At 34.9% G+C, this 17,404-nt stretch overlaps 5 gene segments (V, D, J or C); all 5 read right to left on the reverse strand.

Annotated features, from left to right (window-relative positions):
- Nucleotides 1–1,143: 1,143 nt before the first annotated feature.
- Nucleotides 1,144–1,997, reverse strand: LOC113086620 (T cell receptor beta variable 5-1-like). The segment is given in 2 exon segments: nucleotides 1,144–1,719; nucleotides 1,910–1,997. Coding segments are annotated over 2 exon segments (459 nt in total).
- A 3,923-nt stretch (nucleotides 1,998–5,920) lies between these two features.
- LOC113086606 (T cell receptor alpha variable 26-1-like) lies at nucleotides 5,921–6,517 on the reverse strand. The segment is given in 2 exon segments: nucleotides 5,921–6,339; nucleotides 6,434–6,517. Coding segments are annotated over 2 exon segments (489 nt in total).
- A 4,352-nt stretch (nucleotides 6,518–10,869) lies between these two features.
- Nucleotides 10,870–11,569, reverse strand: LOC113086607 (T cell receptor alpha variable 26-2-like). The segment is given in 2 exon segments: nucleotides 10,870–11,303; nucleotides 11,511–11,569. Coding segments are annotated over 2 exon segments (474 nt in total).
- A 1,217-nt stretch (nucleotides 11,570–12,786) lies between these two features.
- Nucleotides 12,787–13,910, reverse strand: LOC113086624 (T cell receptor alpha variable 26-2-like). The segment is given in 2 exon segments: nucleotides 12,787–13,229; nucleotides 13,422–13,910. Coding segments are annotated over 2 exon segments (381 nt in total).
- Nucleotides 13,911–14,190: 280 nt separating this feature from the next.
- On the reverse strand, nucleotides 14,191–14,647 carry LOC113086608 (T cell receptor alpha variable 9-2-like). The segment is given in 2 exon segments: nucleotides 14,191–14,516; nucleotides 14,589–14,647. Coding segments are annotated over 2 exon segments (366 nt in total).
- Nucleotides 14,648–17,404: the final 2,757 nt, after the last annotated feature.

Raw genomic sequence — 17,404 nt, forward strand, 5'->3', positions numbered from 1 at the left:
CATTGACAGAGTGTAATGGTATTTACAAGAGATCATAATTTTTTCATTGACCATTGCATGGATTGCAGGAGATGTTGGGGTAATGCTGTCTTGTATACTGGCACCTGAGAAGAATGTTAAATTAGCAAGTCAAATCAAGTAACATTTATTTGGATAGCTCAATATACAGTACAATACAGATTGTTTGAAGCGGCTTAACAGAAATAAAAATCACAATAACAGTGTTAAAAAATGAATCAGTTATGAAATGACTTCTGTTTCAACTGTAAGCAACTCTCCAGAAGAAACTGTCACTAGTCAGCTTGAGTCATTTCAATGTTGATTCAGTTCTGTTCAGTAACTTTGCTAAAGTTGAAAAGCATCTAAACGTTTGCATAAGGTTATCATCAGATACACACTGTGAATGTGTAAAGAAAGGAAATTAATCAAATACATCTATCAACTGAAATCTTATCAATGAATGGCATTAAAACTAGTAGCAAGCAGAAGGTCATTGTTTAAAATGATGGTATCCTCACTGAGCTTTGCAGAACTATCCTAACAGCCTCCGTTCAGACAACTGAAGCTCCCTGCCAGTGTTTTCAACACCCAATCACAAGGCAGTGATGTCTCTGGCAGTTGTCACAGATGCTATAGACTTCAAGGGGCTGTTACAAACTCATAAACTGGTGTTCTTGTGATCTCCAATAGTCTAAAGTAAATGTTATGTAAATCAATGCAGCTCAGTGACTTACAAAATCCACTGTAGGTTTACCAGCTTGAGACATTTTATAGTTTAAGTGGTGTCTATAATAAATCAAAACATCATCATTAAATGCGATAGATTCCAGGTTTGTATTGTGTCACTGGCTTCTGTTCTTTTAGGTTATGGTTAATTTCAAAATTCTAAGAAAGAAGAGAGAGTTTTAATCTATGGCAATGTTTTGATTTGAATTTTCAGTTTAATGTTTTTTTTGTTTAGGGAAATTATTTTTTGATATTGCAGAACAAATTTAGATGTATTATTTTTAAATATACATGCAAAAATTACAGACGAAAGAAAACTTATATTACCAGTCTATTATTTAAAAAGACACACACACACACACACACACACACACACACACACACACACACACAAACACTACTTTTTGAGTAAATAATAGTGCTATATTAAATTTTCACTATAAATATTTCACCAGTAATCCAGTGTACTGAGCCTAAAGAACCGCTAGATGGCAGATTCATTCTAGTAAAAAGATAGATAATGATATTTGACTTCTTTTATAATTACATATTTTTCTTATTAGGGCTTACACTGTTTATGTGTTACAGTATCTTAACTTGTTGAAAGAAGTTTACAAGGTATGCGTCCAGGAGAACATGTTTTTTTTCTAGGCAGGTTTTTGTACAGTGTGTAAAGGTTTCCTGTCACTGTGGGCTGCAGAGCACAGTAGTACAGATCAGAATCTGTCACTTTGACAGAGGAGACGATCAGATCCACACGGTTTTTCTTGTCATTCAGTCCTGCTGAAAACCGAGAATCCAGATTCTCTGCGCTCTGGACCCGTCCAGAGGTTTGAAAAACTGATAAAAGATATTCAGGAGCTGATCTGGGATATTGGCGGTACCAATATAAACTAACTGCAGTTGAGTAACTACAGGACAAAGTTATACTTGCACCCTCCTCGTGAATAACCTCAGTTTGGTCTGATGAAATGGGACTCTCAAAACTTCCACCTGAAAATTATGATAAAGATAAGTAATGATAGACTCTAAACAATAACAAATTTTGTTTTAATTAAGACATTTAGGAAGTCATTTTGGAAGTTTTACAGTGTAATTATAGTCAAATATTGTATGTTATTAAGACAACATAATAGAAATAAAACATATACTTGACTTTTATGTAATGTTAAGTTATACTCACTCCCAACAGCACAGAGCAGGATAACTGTGGTGAGCAGCATCGTGCTGAAATAGTGCATCTATGATGGCACTTAGGATCTTTAGAGCTGCTTGAAGCTCCTCCTAACTCATGATAAACCCCATGAGATCTCAAGCTGTCGGCTTTTTGTACATTAAGATTTCACTTCCTGTTACCATGGTCTGCAGAGTCTTTAACTCTGAGAAAAGGGGATTTCCAAATTCACATGATTTTTGTCCACGTTCAGTTTTCCTGACAGATGCTCATCTGAAGTCTGTATTACTTTTTTCAGAGCTTTGTAGGATGAGTATAGGGAACTGAAGAGTTGATGTATTAGGCTGTCGATACCAAAGGAGACTTAATGGTGAGGAATAACTACAAGATGTTATGTTTGCATTCTTTAAGCGCGGTTCCAGAGTGTTTCGGCCTACACGCCTGCTGCTGCTTAGCCACAATGAGAAGAAACACCACCTAGTCTCGTCAAACTTTACTTCTATTCTTTTACTTTAGTTTCTTTTCTTTTCCGTTGAGAGTTTCATGTTCTGAGTTAAGTCTTGTAGCACTGTGTCTCCAGAGTCTGACCTCGAGTGTCCGTTCAACTTCACCCAGCCCATAACGCCGCATCGTCAGCCAGCGCCCAACCACGGGCTTCCCAAGACGTCCCTTTAACGACTACTGAACTTCCAGCCAATCAGCAACCTTTCCAAAGACAACAAAGGGAACCCCTTTACACAGGCAATGCAAGTAACAAACCTCCAGTCTCACATCTGTTCTGGTGTATCTAATATAATTTGAACCCCATTGAGGATTTCAATGCGAGGGTTAATTAACTGATTGATGGCTGTTCATGTCTATACAATTACACGTATTGCTGTAAACTTGGGATTTCACATTTTCATTCTCTTAATCTCATTCTTCCCTAACTTTCTATCTTCCTTGTGTGAATGTGTGAGTGTGTGTGCTTATGTGTTAGATTAGTTTATATGTCTTAGATTTATCTAATAAAGCCTTATTCATATTGAAATAGTATCTTTTGTTTTCTGCTTACAAGTTAATGTCTTAAACTGTCGATATTGTTTCTGTGCTAACTGATGGTGTTTTCACCATACTTTGGATATTAATATCCATTGCAGATTTGATGTTAAACGGCTCGTTCAACAAATCACTGGCCGTGTCAGTGATCAGCCGGGAAACAGTGATTATGTTCAAATTCCCTTTAAAATCTTAAATGATTCCCTTTGAGCTAAATTTACCTTTTCCCTTACAGCTATTAAGATGTATTATATAAATGTGTTATGTTTCCCATTTGAAGCTTAACTATTATTCAATAAGTAAAATAGGCCTTGTAGTTCACGCATGTTTCAGTACTGACAGAAAAAAATCATACTTTTTTTACATAAAAAGAACCAAAATGAAAATATTTACCTTTTAATCTGTGTACATATATAAAAATATATATATATATGTAGTGGCTGATTAATAACAATAGCATGCAGAAAGAGCCTTTGTGTAAAGGTCTTTTATTTTTTTATGTGTAGACTGTAGCCTAAGACTAACCCACGTTTTGAAATTAACTCACTGTAAATTTTCTAATAGTTTTTAAGGATGTTACAATGTTATACTATAATTGTATTGTTGTTTTACTTCCTCCTTTCATCTCCGTTTACAAACCAAAATTTTACAATTATATTCAGTTCGCAGTCCATCTCTTTGTGCCACTTGGCGGTAGTTTTGCTAATTATTTTAACACGCGACTGACTTGCAGTTAACGCCACAGTGGTACACGCGGTGCTACACGTGGTGGTATTACCCATTCTGGTTGTCCACCTACTGTACACAAGACAACAAAGCAAAACTTGTAACCAGAGCGTCTTTTTGCACAATGATTTATTCAGCACAAACTGTTGTTCAACTATCATTCTTTCCTAGTCAGCTACAGGAGGAGGTCTCAGATTTACTCCTCCCATTCAAATCTGCAGACAATAATAGATAAAATAACATTTGAAGCCTAGATATGAGCACGCAGGTCAGGAGTTTTACTGATGTACCACTAATAACATGAAATTACAGTCATGGAAACATTTGATGTTCTGTATTTTGGTCTTTTACATTTGGTCGCTGTTGACCTATGTGCTGACTTGAAAAAGTTTTTTTTTTCTTCATGGAAAACTAGATTTTTAGAGGTTGTTTTGTAGGAATATTTATTATGGAATGACAAAAACAATGAATTATCATCTTCCTGTATGTTTTCCCCCTAAGCACACATTTCATTTTCTTCCAGCAGGTGTTACAAATATCATATTGTGAAAGAAGTGTTGTGGCTTTACACAAGATATGATTGTTTTTTTATTTGATTTTTTTTTTTTTTTTCAGGCAAAAACTGCATGTGAGTTTTTGTAAAGCTTCTCAGGCATTTTGTATCACTGGGCTGCTACTAGTGCACAATAATAGAGACCTGAATCTGACAAAGTTACACTCGTAATACTGAGTTCACTGGATGTTTGTGATGTAGTCATCTGAAACTGAGTGTCTGGTATATATTCATAACTGCTCCGTGATCGAGCACCCTTCTACAGTATAAATTCTGGTTCTCTGTTAAGATACTGTCTGTACCAGTAGAGATCGACATTATTGCTGCCTGTATCATAAGTGCAGCTCAGTGTTACAAGCTCTTCTTCTGTTCTGTAAATATTAGTTTCCTTGTCTTTCGGTTGAATGCTGTCAGATAAGATACCTGAAAGAGAATTGGAGAGATTTAATATCAGGTCAGCTGGCTTGTCCAAAAATTATAATAATAAAAACGGTTTCTTCAACTAATGTGAAGATGCTACTGTAATAGAGTATCATTAAATAAAAAAAAAGGTTGCATTGTCAAAACATTCATTTGAGTCTGCTCAGATTACATGTCTTATACCTGGAGTGGATATTCGAATAACAAGAAAGCATATCTCCATGTTGGGAAGGTTTACTAACTTGTTTTATGAAATGAAGTAAAGGTAAATATATGATCATAGTATCTTGTTATGAAACTGCAGTGTGGGTGTGGTTTATTTAGACCTCCTTCTGTGTCATTCCTTATTAAAAGCTAAAATTATTGTGCTTTCAATGTACAAATATCTTAAAATGAATTATTAAACCAAAATTACTTGAGTAAAAGTTCAGGAAGTTTCTTCATCCATTAATTCAGTTGATCTAACGGACATATTAATATTTATGGATCCTGTTTTTTTGTTTTGTTTTTTCGGCATAATCAAACTTTTAAGAGTCAGTCAGGTTTTTGTTTGGTGTGTAGTGTTTTCCTGTCACATTGGGCTCCAGGGAACAGTTGTTCAGTGCAGAGTCTGTCACTAGCAGATCCACATGGGTTTTCTTTTCATTCAGTTTCACAGAGAATCGAGGATCTAGTACTAAAAATTTCAGACTTTTGTGAAACTTTCCCTATAGCATGGAATAAGATTATAGGGGTTTCGGGAGCTGAAACATGATATTGACGATACCACAGACTTTCTTTGAGTGAGTCATTACATTTTTAATTCAACTGATTAGTTTAAAATGCTGATTAATTTAGGAATGAAACTTGTCTAAATCATTCATTCTTTAGATTAATCCATTCAAAAGCTCAGATTTATTCAGGAATTAACAAAATGGATGTTTTATAAGCGAGTCTGTTTTTATGACTGAATCATTCACTCAATTGAATTGTTCAAAAACACAAACTCCCCTAACTGTTTGTTGCTGGGAGGTGCACTGATTCTTTTGTGGCTTCATTTGGAACTATTTGCTATGGCAGAACAAAAGAGCAAAAACAACTGGCAATATTATGACTAAAATGTAAGTTACTAAATATTAATGTCTTGCTAATAATAGATGCTAAAGAGCTTTGCTGATCATATATAGGGCTTATTTATTCACTAATATTATCATTTACATCAGATGTTGTTAACTGTAGGCTACATGCAGCTGTTTATTTATTTGCTGCAGGTGTTACCTTATCCTTCAATTTGACTTTGTGGTTTATGAAGACACAAAGGTGGTCTGATATTCATTTGATAACTCACTGTTCAAAGCAAGTTTTCTGAGTGAGTTTTTGTAAAGCCTCTCAGGCACTTTGTAACACTGGGCTGTTACTCTTAGAGCACAGTAATAAAGAGCTGAATCTGACAGAGTTACACTCTTAATGGTCAGTGAAGTGGATTTCTGGGAAGTAGTTGATCCAAATCGATCAGGGTCTGGTATGTTCTCATATGTCTCTGATCGTCCACCTTTAAGCAGTATATATTCTGGCTGTGTTTTAGAAAACTGTCTGTACCAATAAAGGAGAACATAGCTGCTGCTTGTGTCATATGAACACACCAGTGTTACAGGATCTCCTTCTGTACTGGAAACACTGGTCCTCTGGTCACTTGGTCGAATCCAATCTTGACAGATAACACCTGAAAGGATTTTTTTTTTCATAAGATACAGTTTCACTATTAAGATGTATATATTTAAATACCTGAATAATCATACTAGACTTGTGGATTGTACCTGATGCCGTAAGTAAATACAGCAGTAGATGTTTTCTGATTTGTTGGCTGAGCATTTGGAGTCTTTCCATGATCACATCAGATACGTCTTAATTTGCAGATTCTATGAGAGGTTGATCTTTAAATATTAGGGGGTGGATACAAAAACAGGAAGTATAATTTCTCTTGACTGCTTGTCACACAACATCTGTATTGTTCCTGTGGCTCATGGTAGAGCATTGCGTTAGCAGCGCAAGGTAATTTTTTTTTTTTTTTAATAAGACACAGTTTCACTATTAAGATGTATATATTTAAATACCTGAATAATCATACTAGACTTGAGGATTGTACCTGATGCTGTAAGTAAATACAGCAGTAGATGTTTTCTGGTTTGTTGGCTGAGCATTTGGAGTCTTTCCATGATCACATCAGATACATCTTAATGTGCTTTGTTTGAGCTTGATCTTTAAATATTAGGGGGTGGATACAAAAACAGGAAGTATAATTGCTCTTGACTGCTTGTCAAACAACATCTGCACTGTGCTGAGACTTGTTCTGTAGGTCCCAAATATAGCACATTTTTCAAAGGTTAACAGTTTCTAAGACTTCCAAGCAGGTGGTGAACTAATATCATAAAAGTAATGTACATAAGCTGGGCATAATTTTATTCATCTTTATTTTTGTACATCAAAGCTATACATCTTGTCAAACGTAAAACATTCAGTAGTTTATATTATTCAGAAATATTATTCAGTTTTCTTCTATGATTCAGATAAAATTATATTCATTATTTATTTACTGATTGAATATATATATATATATATATATATATATATATATATATATATATATATATATATACAGTAGTAAAGAGCAGCATCTTTCAGTTTAGCAGAGGAGATCTCCAGAATCACAGGGGTTTTCTCTTCATTCCCTTTCCCAGATAATTGACAATCTCGATCCACAATTTCTGACCTTTGTGAAATCTTTCTGGTAGAGTGTAGATTAACAACAAAAAATTCAGGATGTGATAAGTGCATATGTATTATTTTTTATTGTTATTTAATTCTAGCATTATAACTTGAATTGTAGTGAAACTGTTATATAGTATATATTTATACCATAGTCCAGTGTTTCACAGGGGGCATATATATTTATGCAAACTCATTCTGTGCCAGCAGGAGTCGCTGTTTGAGTGGTAGAGATTGAGGTTTCTCCAGTACTGCTTTATCTGACATTACGTGCAAGATTAAATGAAAATGACATTCATTCATTTTTCGGAAGACAGTCGGTTTCCTTCAGAAATACAGTGATGTAAAAACACCTGCACTCAATGTATGGGAAACACTGTAGTCTAATAATTAAAGTCTAAATGAAGAAATTATGTTATTTATTATATAAAATATGTCATTATTAAATTATAATATTTACCAACCAACATTACGTGCGATAGTCCTTCAAATGAAGTTTATCTTGAATAAATGTTACATAAACTGCATAATATAAAATAGGATTACAAGAAAACATTGTTATCTATCCTACAGTCTTGTAAGTCCATTAACTCATCATCTTTTCCCCATAATATTTGTATATTATGAGTCAGTGTCTGATACTGCAGCAGAGGATATGATCAGACACATGGGTTTTCTTGTCATTCAGTTTGCCAGAGAATCGAGGATCATGATCGACAATTTCCCAGAAGAATATAGAATGACTAAAAGATATTGAGGAACTTAGCAATATTAGTGACTTAATATTAGCAATAGCAGAGTGTCTTTTTGCACAATGCAGTATTCAGCACAAACTGTTGTTCAACTAGCATTCATTCCTTGTCAGGTACAGGAGGAAGTCTCAGATTTACTCCTCCCCTTCAAATCTGCAGACTATAAGATGAATTAGCGTTTGAAGCCTAGATATGACAGATATGAACACACAGGTCAGGAGTTTTACTGAAGTACTAATAACCTGAGATTACAGTCATGGAAACATTTGATGTTCTGTATTTTGGTCTCTTAATTTTAGTCAGTGTAGTTTTAAAAAAAAATTATGGAAAACTAGATCTTTATAGCTTCTTTTGTAGGAAGATGTATTATGTCATGACAAAAACAATGAATTATCATCTTCCATTTTCTCCCTAAGCACACATTTCCTTTTCTTCCGGCAGGTGTTACAAATATCATATTGTGAAAGAAGTGTTGTGGCTTTACACAAGATATGATTGTGGTTAAATGTTAATTTATTTTTTTAAGGCAAAAACTACATGGGTTTTTGTAAAGCTTCTCAGACATTTTGTATCACTGGGCTGCTACTCTTAGAGCACAATAATAGAGAGCTGAATCTGACAGAGTTACACTCGTAATACTGAGTTCAGTGGATGTTTGGGATGTAATCGACTGAAACCGACGGTCTGGTGTATAACTATATATGCTCTGCGATCGAGCACCTTTCCACAGTATAAAATCTGGTTCTCTGTTAGGATACTGTCTGTACCAGTAGAGATAGACATAATTGCTGCCTGTATCATAAGTGCAGCTCAGTGTTACAAGCTCTTCTTCTGTTCTGTAAATATTAGTTTCCTTGTCTTTCGGTTGAATGCTGTCAGATAAAATACCTGCAAGAAAATTGGAGAGATTTAATAACAGGTCAGCTGGTTTGTACAAAATGTAATTTAATTTCTAAATTAAAACTACAATAATAAAAATAGTTTCCTTAATAAATGTGATGACGTTATAGTACTAGAGTAACATAAAATATGTTTGTATGGCCAAAATCATCTTAATGTACATTATATCTAAGTCTACTCAGATTACACGTGTTATACCTGTAGTGGATATTAGAATCATAAGAAAGCATCTCTCCATCTCTCCAAGATTTTCTAACTTCATGCCCTAGGCTTTATAAACTGAAGTTTTAAGGTAATTCTATGATTGTAGTATCTTGTTGTGAAGTTACAGTGTGGGTGTGGCTTATTTATACAACCTTCTTAGTTTTTTCTTATTAAAAGCTGAGATGATTGTATCTTCAGTGTATGCAAATCTTAAAAATACAAATATTTGAATGTACACAGCACCCCCAGTGGTGATGTAACGAACATTTATTCTCCCATTGACATCCATTAGTATAACAGGGACAATACATTTGTGAATCTGAAAAATAAATGACTATAAATGACTATCACTGAACTAATCTGTTTCTCAGGCCGGTGTTAAGCTCCACCTGTAAAAATACAGTAACCCTCTTATAAAGCACATAAATTAACATTTATTATAATGGATTGATACCTACTGTATATCAGCTTGCACTTGTTATTTGCCAAAATCATGTCATTTCTCAAATGTTTTTTGCAGCTTTAATTTAGTTTCTGTCACAGTGGGCCCAGGGCACAGTATTACAGAGCAGACTCTGTCACTTTAGCAGAAGAGATCTCCAGATCCACACAGGTTTTCTTGAAGTTTTCCAGAGAATCCAGAATCTAGATCTACAATTTTAGACTTTTGTGAAACTTTCCCTGTAGCATGGAATATGACTAAAAGGTATTCAGGAGCAGAACCAGGATATTGGAGATACCACTGCAGATTAATCGCTGAGGAGTAGCTACAGGACAGAGTTATAATGTGCCCCTCTGTCCCAAACACCGCAGTTTGGACTGGTGTGATGATATTCCCAAAACTGACACCTGCAGATGAGATTATGAACATTTGACTACATTTCGACTAGACAAATTAGCTGACAAAACAGGGTTAAAATGTACCTGTCAGAAATGTGTGACAGATGAAAAGTGATCTAGTCATTTTTAGTTTGCACAGTTATTGTACCCCGAACTTTTTGCACTGCTCCTTATAAATGCAAAGGGCATTACAGTGTCTGATTGGCTCATCCCATCATGAAGTACCTCATTACAATGCAGTATTGATGCAGTACTAATATCCAAAAACAGAACCAACAGGTGGCGACAGGTGACTGGACTTTCTTTGAGTGAGTCATTAACTGATTAATTTAAAATGCTGATTCATTCAGGAATGAAACATGTCTTTATTGAATCATACATCCTTTAAATTAATCCATGCAAAAGCTCAGATTAATTCAGGAATTAACCAAAATAATGTTTTTATAAGTGAGTCTGTTTTTATGACCGAATCATTCAGAGTTGAACTGTTCAAAAACACGCACCCTTAACTGTGTGTCGCTGCAGAAGCCGTGATTCTTTTGTGGCTTCATTTGGAACTATTTGAGTTGGCAGAACAAAAGAGCAAAAACAACTGGCAATATTGTGACTAAAATATAAATTACGTAATAATAATCTCATACTAATAATCCATGCTAAAGAGATAATACTACTGATAATACAGAGGGCTGACTAATTATTAATCACTAAAATTACCCCATTTACATCAGATGTTGTTTACTGTAGGCTACATGCAGCTGTTTATTTATTTGCTGCAGGTTTTACCATATCCTTCAATTTGACTTTGTGGTTTGTGAAGACACAAATGTGGTCTGATATTCATTTGATAACTCACTGTTCAAAGCAAGTTTTCTGAGTGAGTTTTTGTAAAGCCTCTCAGGCACTTTGTAACACTGGGCTGTTACTCTTAGAGCACAGTAATAAAGAGCTGAATCTGACAGAGTTACACTCTTAATAATGAGTTCAGTGGATGTTTGGGATGTAATGGACTGAAACCGAGTGTCTGGTATATTTTCGTCACTGCTCCAAGTCCGGGCACCTTTAAACAATATATATTCTGGTTTCCCATTAGGATACTGTCTGTACCAGTAGAGATAGACATAATTGCTGCTTGTATCATAAGTGCAGCTCAGTGTTACACGCTCTTCTTCAGATGTGTAAATATTAGTTTCCATGTCTTTCGGTTGAATGCTGTCAGATAAAATACCTGCAAGAGAATTGGAGAGATTTAATACCAGGTCAGCTGGCTTGTCCGAAACTTCATCACATTTATAAGGAAAATTACATTCATAAAAACAGTTTCTCCAACAAATGTGATGATTTTATTGCAATAAAGTAACAAAAATAGCGAAAATTGCATTGCCAAAACATTTGTACATTACATTTGAGTCTGCTCAGATTACATGTCTTATACCTGGAGTGGATATTAGAATAAGAAGAAAGCATCTCTCCATGTTGGGAAGGTTTACTAACTTGCTTTGTGGAAAGAAGTAAAGGTAAATGTATGATCGTAGTATCTTGTTGTGAAACTGCAGTGTGGGTGTGGCTTATTTTGACCTCCTTCTGTGTCATACCTTATTAAGTAAAAGATAAAATAATGAATAATAAAACCAAAATAACTTGAGTAACAGCTAATTCAGTTTATCTAACTGACATATTCATTTGTATGGATCCTGTTGTTTTTGGCAACATCTTATTGTAAGAGTCAGTCAGGTTTTTGTATGGTGTGTACTGTTTTCATGTCACAGTGGGCATCAGGGCAGAGTTTAGGGCAGAGTCTGAATCGAGTCAGAATCAAGGATTTAATTCTACAGTTATGGAGTTTTGTGAAACTTTCCCATAGCATGAAATATGACTAAAAGGTATTCAGGAGCTGAACCCAGATATTGGCGATACCACTGCAGACTAATCATGACGTAATGAGTAGTTATATTGCCCCTCTCTGTCCCAAACACCTCAGTTTGGATCGTTGTGATGAAAAACTGAAATCTGCAGATGAGATTATGAACATTTGACTACATTTTGACAAAGAAGACATATAAATAAGTAGACAAAACAGAGCTGAAATAAGATACTTATATGCAAGACAACAAAACATCAACGTGTCTGGTCAAAAAAAAAAAAAACTAACAAAACAAAAACCATCTAACTGACCGGAAAAATCGGTCAAATAAAGGGGCACTTTGACAGTTACATTTTCATACCAATAATTACCTAATGAAACATTTATACTTTATTTAATTCATCGTAGTTAAAAGGGATCAAGATTTGAAAATATACACACAGCAACAAAGCAAAACTGGCAAGTAGAGCATCATTTCGCACAATGCTGTATTCAGCACAAACTGTTGTTCAACAAATCATTCATTCTTTGGCACCTAAAGGAGGACATCTCAAGTTAACTCCTCTCCTTAAAAGTTGCAGTCTAGAATAGATAAAATAGCATTTGAGGCCTAGATATGATAGATATGAACATGCATAGTACCACTAATAACCTGAAGTTTGTTGCAGTCAGAATGTATTAAAGAGACGTTGAAATATTTGTTGTTCTATATTTTGGTCTGTTACTTTTAGTCAGTGTAGACCTTCTCCTGACATCATTAAAAAGGAAGGTTTATTATGGCATGACAAACCAAAGGATTATTATCTTCCTGTATACTTTCCACCTAAGCACTTTTTTTTTTCTCCAGCAGGTGTTACAGTATTGTGTTTGTGAAGTGCTGTGGTTTTAAACAAAATATGATTGTGGTTTAATTTTTATTTGATATTTTTTTAAGTACATATGAGTTTTTGTAAAGCTTCTCAGGCATTTTGTATCACTGGGCTCCTACTCTTAGAGCACAATAATAGAGAGCTGAATCTGACAGAGTTACACTCTTAATACTGAGTTCAGTGGATGTGTGGGATGTAATCGACTGAAACCGAGTGTCTGGTATATTTCCATGACTGCTCCAAGTCCGGGCACCTTTAAACAGTATATATTCTGGTTTCCCATTAGGATACTGTCTGTACCAGTAGAGATAGACATAATTGCTGCCTGTGTCATAAGTGCAGCTCAGTGTTACACGCTCTTCTTCAGTTGCGTAAATATTAGTTTCCTTGTCTTTCGGTTGAATGCTATCAGATAAAATACCTGCAAGAGAATTGGAGAGATTTAATACCAGGTCAGCTGGTTTGTCCAAAACGTCATAAAATGTTTACATTAAAATTACAAAAATAAAAAAGTGATGTCATTATAGTAATAGAGTAAAATAAAAAAATGTGTGCATGGCCAAAACATTTTAATGTACATTATATCTAAATCTACTCAGATTACATGTTTTACCTGTAGTGGATATTAGAATCAGAAGAAAGCATCTCTCCATCTCTCCAAGATTTACTAACTTCATGCTCGAGGCTTTATAAACTGAATTGTAATGATTGTAGTATCTTGTTGTGAAGTTACACTGTGGGTGTGGCTTATTTAGACCACCTTCTTTGTTTTCACTTATTAAAAGCTGAGATGATTGTGCCTTCAGTGAATGAAACTTAAAAATATTACCTCTTGTTCAATAATGATCTCCCTCTACTGATTCAGTTTCATCAGCAAATGTGACTGTGATCATGTTTATTATGTTACTATGAGGATCATTAAAGATAAACTAAATAAAGCCGTTTTGGTAGAGTTTAAATATTCAATATTTGATAGTAAGGTTTGTGCTTGCGGCATTAAATTCGTCCTTTCTAAAATATTTTAATGCACACAGCACCCCCCAGTGGTGATGTGACAAACATGTATTCTCCCATTGACATCCATAAGTCTAACAGGGATAATACTTTTGTGAATCTGAAAAATAAAAGGAAGATAAAACTTGAATTTATTTATTGATATCGATATGGTATAGATAGTTATATAATAGTTATATTGTTATATTATATCAATGATTTCATAACAAAATGAGAATTTACTAAGTAAATATGTACATAAGAAATATTAACTAGTAGAAATACTAACCAGCTGGTAAATGCATAGTTAAATATGAATTTGAATGTAATATTCATCTGTGTGGATACTACTTGCTGTTATTGACATCTCATTTATAGAGCCAGTCAGGTTATTGTATGGTGTTTAGAGTGTTTCCTGTGACTGTGGGCTGCAGGGCACAGTAGTAGAGAGCAGAGTCTGATACAGCAGCAGAGGAGATGATCAGATCCACACTATTCTCTTCTTTTCTGTGACTGATGGATATTCCAGGATTCACAAGAGTAGTTGTTCCATAGTAATCCAGAATGAGGAACTGTGGTGGTGAACCTGCATGTTGCAGATACCAGTGAAGACTCTCAACAGAACCAGTGTAGTTACAAGAGAGTTTCACACTCTCAGTCTCAGTGGCAAATGCTGCATCACTGTATGGGGTGATGACATCTTTGGCTCTGTTACCTACAACAACAGCTTATTTTAAGCATGTTTAAAATGAGATATGTTGATATAATGATACTTGTAAGATTTTACCTTGAGTAAAAGTCAGGAGTAAAAGCACACAAGTGAACATGATGGTAGTTCCTGCTTGCATCAGTGATCTGTGATGCTGACTATCACTGAACTAATCTGTTTCACAACCTGTGTTTAGCTCCACCTTTTGACATGACCCTCTTAAAAACACAGACATTAGCATATATGATGGATTGATGCCTAAATCTGCTTGCACTTTCTATTTGACAAAGTAATATCATTTCTGAAATGTTTTTTGCAGTTTTATTTAGTTTTCTGTCACAGTGGGCTCTAGGGCACATTAGTACAGAGAAGAGTCTGTCCAGATCCACATGGGTTTTCTTTTTGTTCAGTTTTACAGAAAATCTAAATCTACAATTTCAGACTTTTGTGAAACTTTCCCTGTATCATGGAATATGACTAAAAGGTATTCAGGAGGTGAACCGGGATATTGGTGATACCACTGCAGAGTAGTAGCTACAGGAAAGAGTTAGAGTATATTGTGCCCCTCTGTCGCAAACACCTCAGTTTGGACTGGTGTGATGACATTCCCCAAACTGACACACCCTTACGAAAAATAATTTTTACGATTTTTTTGTTGTAACATCACCCCCTAGTGGCAGATGACAAACAAATACAGTACATTTATCATAAAACTGATGCATTAAGAGACCATCATTTTGCAAAAAAGGTCCAATTAAACAATGAATTATGATACATTTTAAGATAAGTTTTGTTGCAGAAATTGCAGAAATATTTTCCCAGGTTAACACTACTGACTTAAATTACTTTTGTGAAGACTATAAATGAAAAACATGCATAAAGTGATTTTCCATCACCAGCAATTTTAAAGTGAACTTGTCCAAACATTTCATGCAAACAATCATGAATGCAATATAAACAATACATTTTATGATCAGTATTGTACATCAGTATTATGAATGCAAAACTGAGAGTAATTCCTAATCAGAGCACAATTACATTTTCTAAATAGATGACATGTATCATGGTGTCAATGCAAATCTTTAATATTTTTTCAAGTTTTTGTTTTTGGCTTATATATACAGTGTGTATATATATAATTTCATATATTCAGAAGACATGACATGTATGGTACAGTACATTCACCTATAGTATCACTGTTAGGAGGGTTTTCATACGGTGGTGTTGTGTTTCCTGTCACTGTGGGCGTCAGAGCACAGTAATACAGAGCAGCATCTGTCAGTTTAGCAGAGGAGATCTCCAGAATCACATGGGTTTTCTCTTCATTCACTTTCCCAGAGAAGCGAGGATCTCTATCCACAATTTCTGACTTTTGTAAAACTTTTCCTGTAGCGTGTAGTATTATCAAAAGAAATTCAGGAGCTGATCCGGGATATTGGCGATACCAATGCAGTGTAGATGCTGAGGAGTAGCTACAGGACAGAGTAACATTTTCTCTCTCTTTCTTAAAAACCTCAGTCTGAACTGGTGTGATAACATTCGCAGAACTGCCACCTTCAAAATCAAAAGTCAAATAGTCAATTTATAGAAATGTAACATACTTAAAAATGAACTAACACAAATTCTACATTTATTAATCTCAGCAAAATTATAAAAAAAGACAAATAAATGGAATACTTACATATAAGAGAACAAATCAAACCAGTTAAGCAGAGCAACATGTTGATCATAACCAGAATGAAGTTTTAGTTCAGCACGAGATGTTCTTCAACTAAACTTTCTGTTCTTTCCTTGTCAACAGATGATGTCTCAAGCAAACTCCTCCTCTTAAAACTATAAACTGAATGTTAAATTAAGTGCTTGACAGTGATGCAGTGTGTGATCTGTCTTACTCTTTGTACAGTGTTGTTTATTTTCTGGTCACTGTGGGCACAAGAGTCGAGGATCTCGAGCCACAATTTCTGACCTTTGGGAAACTTTCCCGGTAGATTATACAATGACTAAAGGATATTTAGAAGGATATTGGCATTTACCACTGTAGAGTATATGCTGAAGAGAATGTACAAGACAGAGTTATATTTGCTCCTTCAGGATTGAACATTTAATTTTTGACTGGATTGATGACATTTGGAAAACTGGGGATGTTGATGGCGTAGTGGATAAGACACATGCCTTTGGTGTGACCCAGGTTCGAATACACTGTAAGATACCAATGTGTCCCTGAGCAAGACCCTTAACCCCTATAGTTGTTCCAGAGGTGCGCGACCTCTAACATATATAGCAATTTGGATAAAAGCGTGAGCTAAATGAATAATGTAATGTAAATGTAATATAAACTGACAACAGCAAGAGTCAAAATTCATGCAGTTTTCATGTTACAATGTACTGAAACATAACACTTTCGTTGGTATATTAAATAATAATAATAATAATAACAATTATTATTAGTCAGTATATTCAATCTGGAATACACTCAAGACAACAAAGCAAAGCATGGAAATAGGGAGTAATCATTTTGCACAATGAAGTATTTAGCACCAACTGTCTACTAATCTTTCATTCTTTGTCAAGTTAAGGAAGAGGTCTCAGATTAACTCCCCATAAAGCTGCAATCCATAATTGATGAATCCCCATTTGAAGCCTACAGTATTTTAAATAAGAATACACAGGTCAGATGTTTTACTTTAGTACCAAAAGAGCAGTTGTGGCCTAATGGTTCACACGCAGGTTGTATTCTCAGTACCAGCAGGAATTAGGGGGGTGTGAATGAATGTATGAATGGAGTGAATGTATTCAGAGTATGGGACACCGTACCTGGCTACACATCATGTCAATTTCAATGAGTCGTCAATCGTTCGTTTGTTATCTGGTTCATCTTGAGTTCTCTCTTCACA

The sequence above is a fragment of the Carassius auratus genome, unplaced genomic scaffold, assembly GCF_003368295.1.
Source record: "Carassius auratus strain Wakin unplaced genomic scaffold, ASM336829v1 scaf_tig00043601, whole genome shotgun sequence".
Lineage (NCBI taxonomy): Eukaryota > Metazoa > Chordata > Actinopteri > Cypriniformes > Cyprinidae > Carassius > Carassius auratus.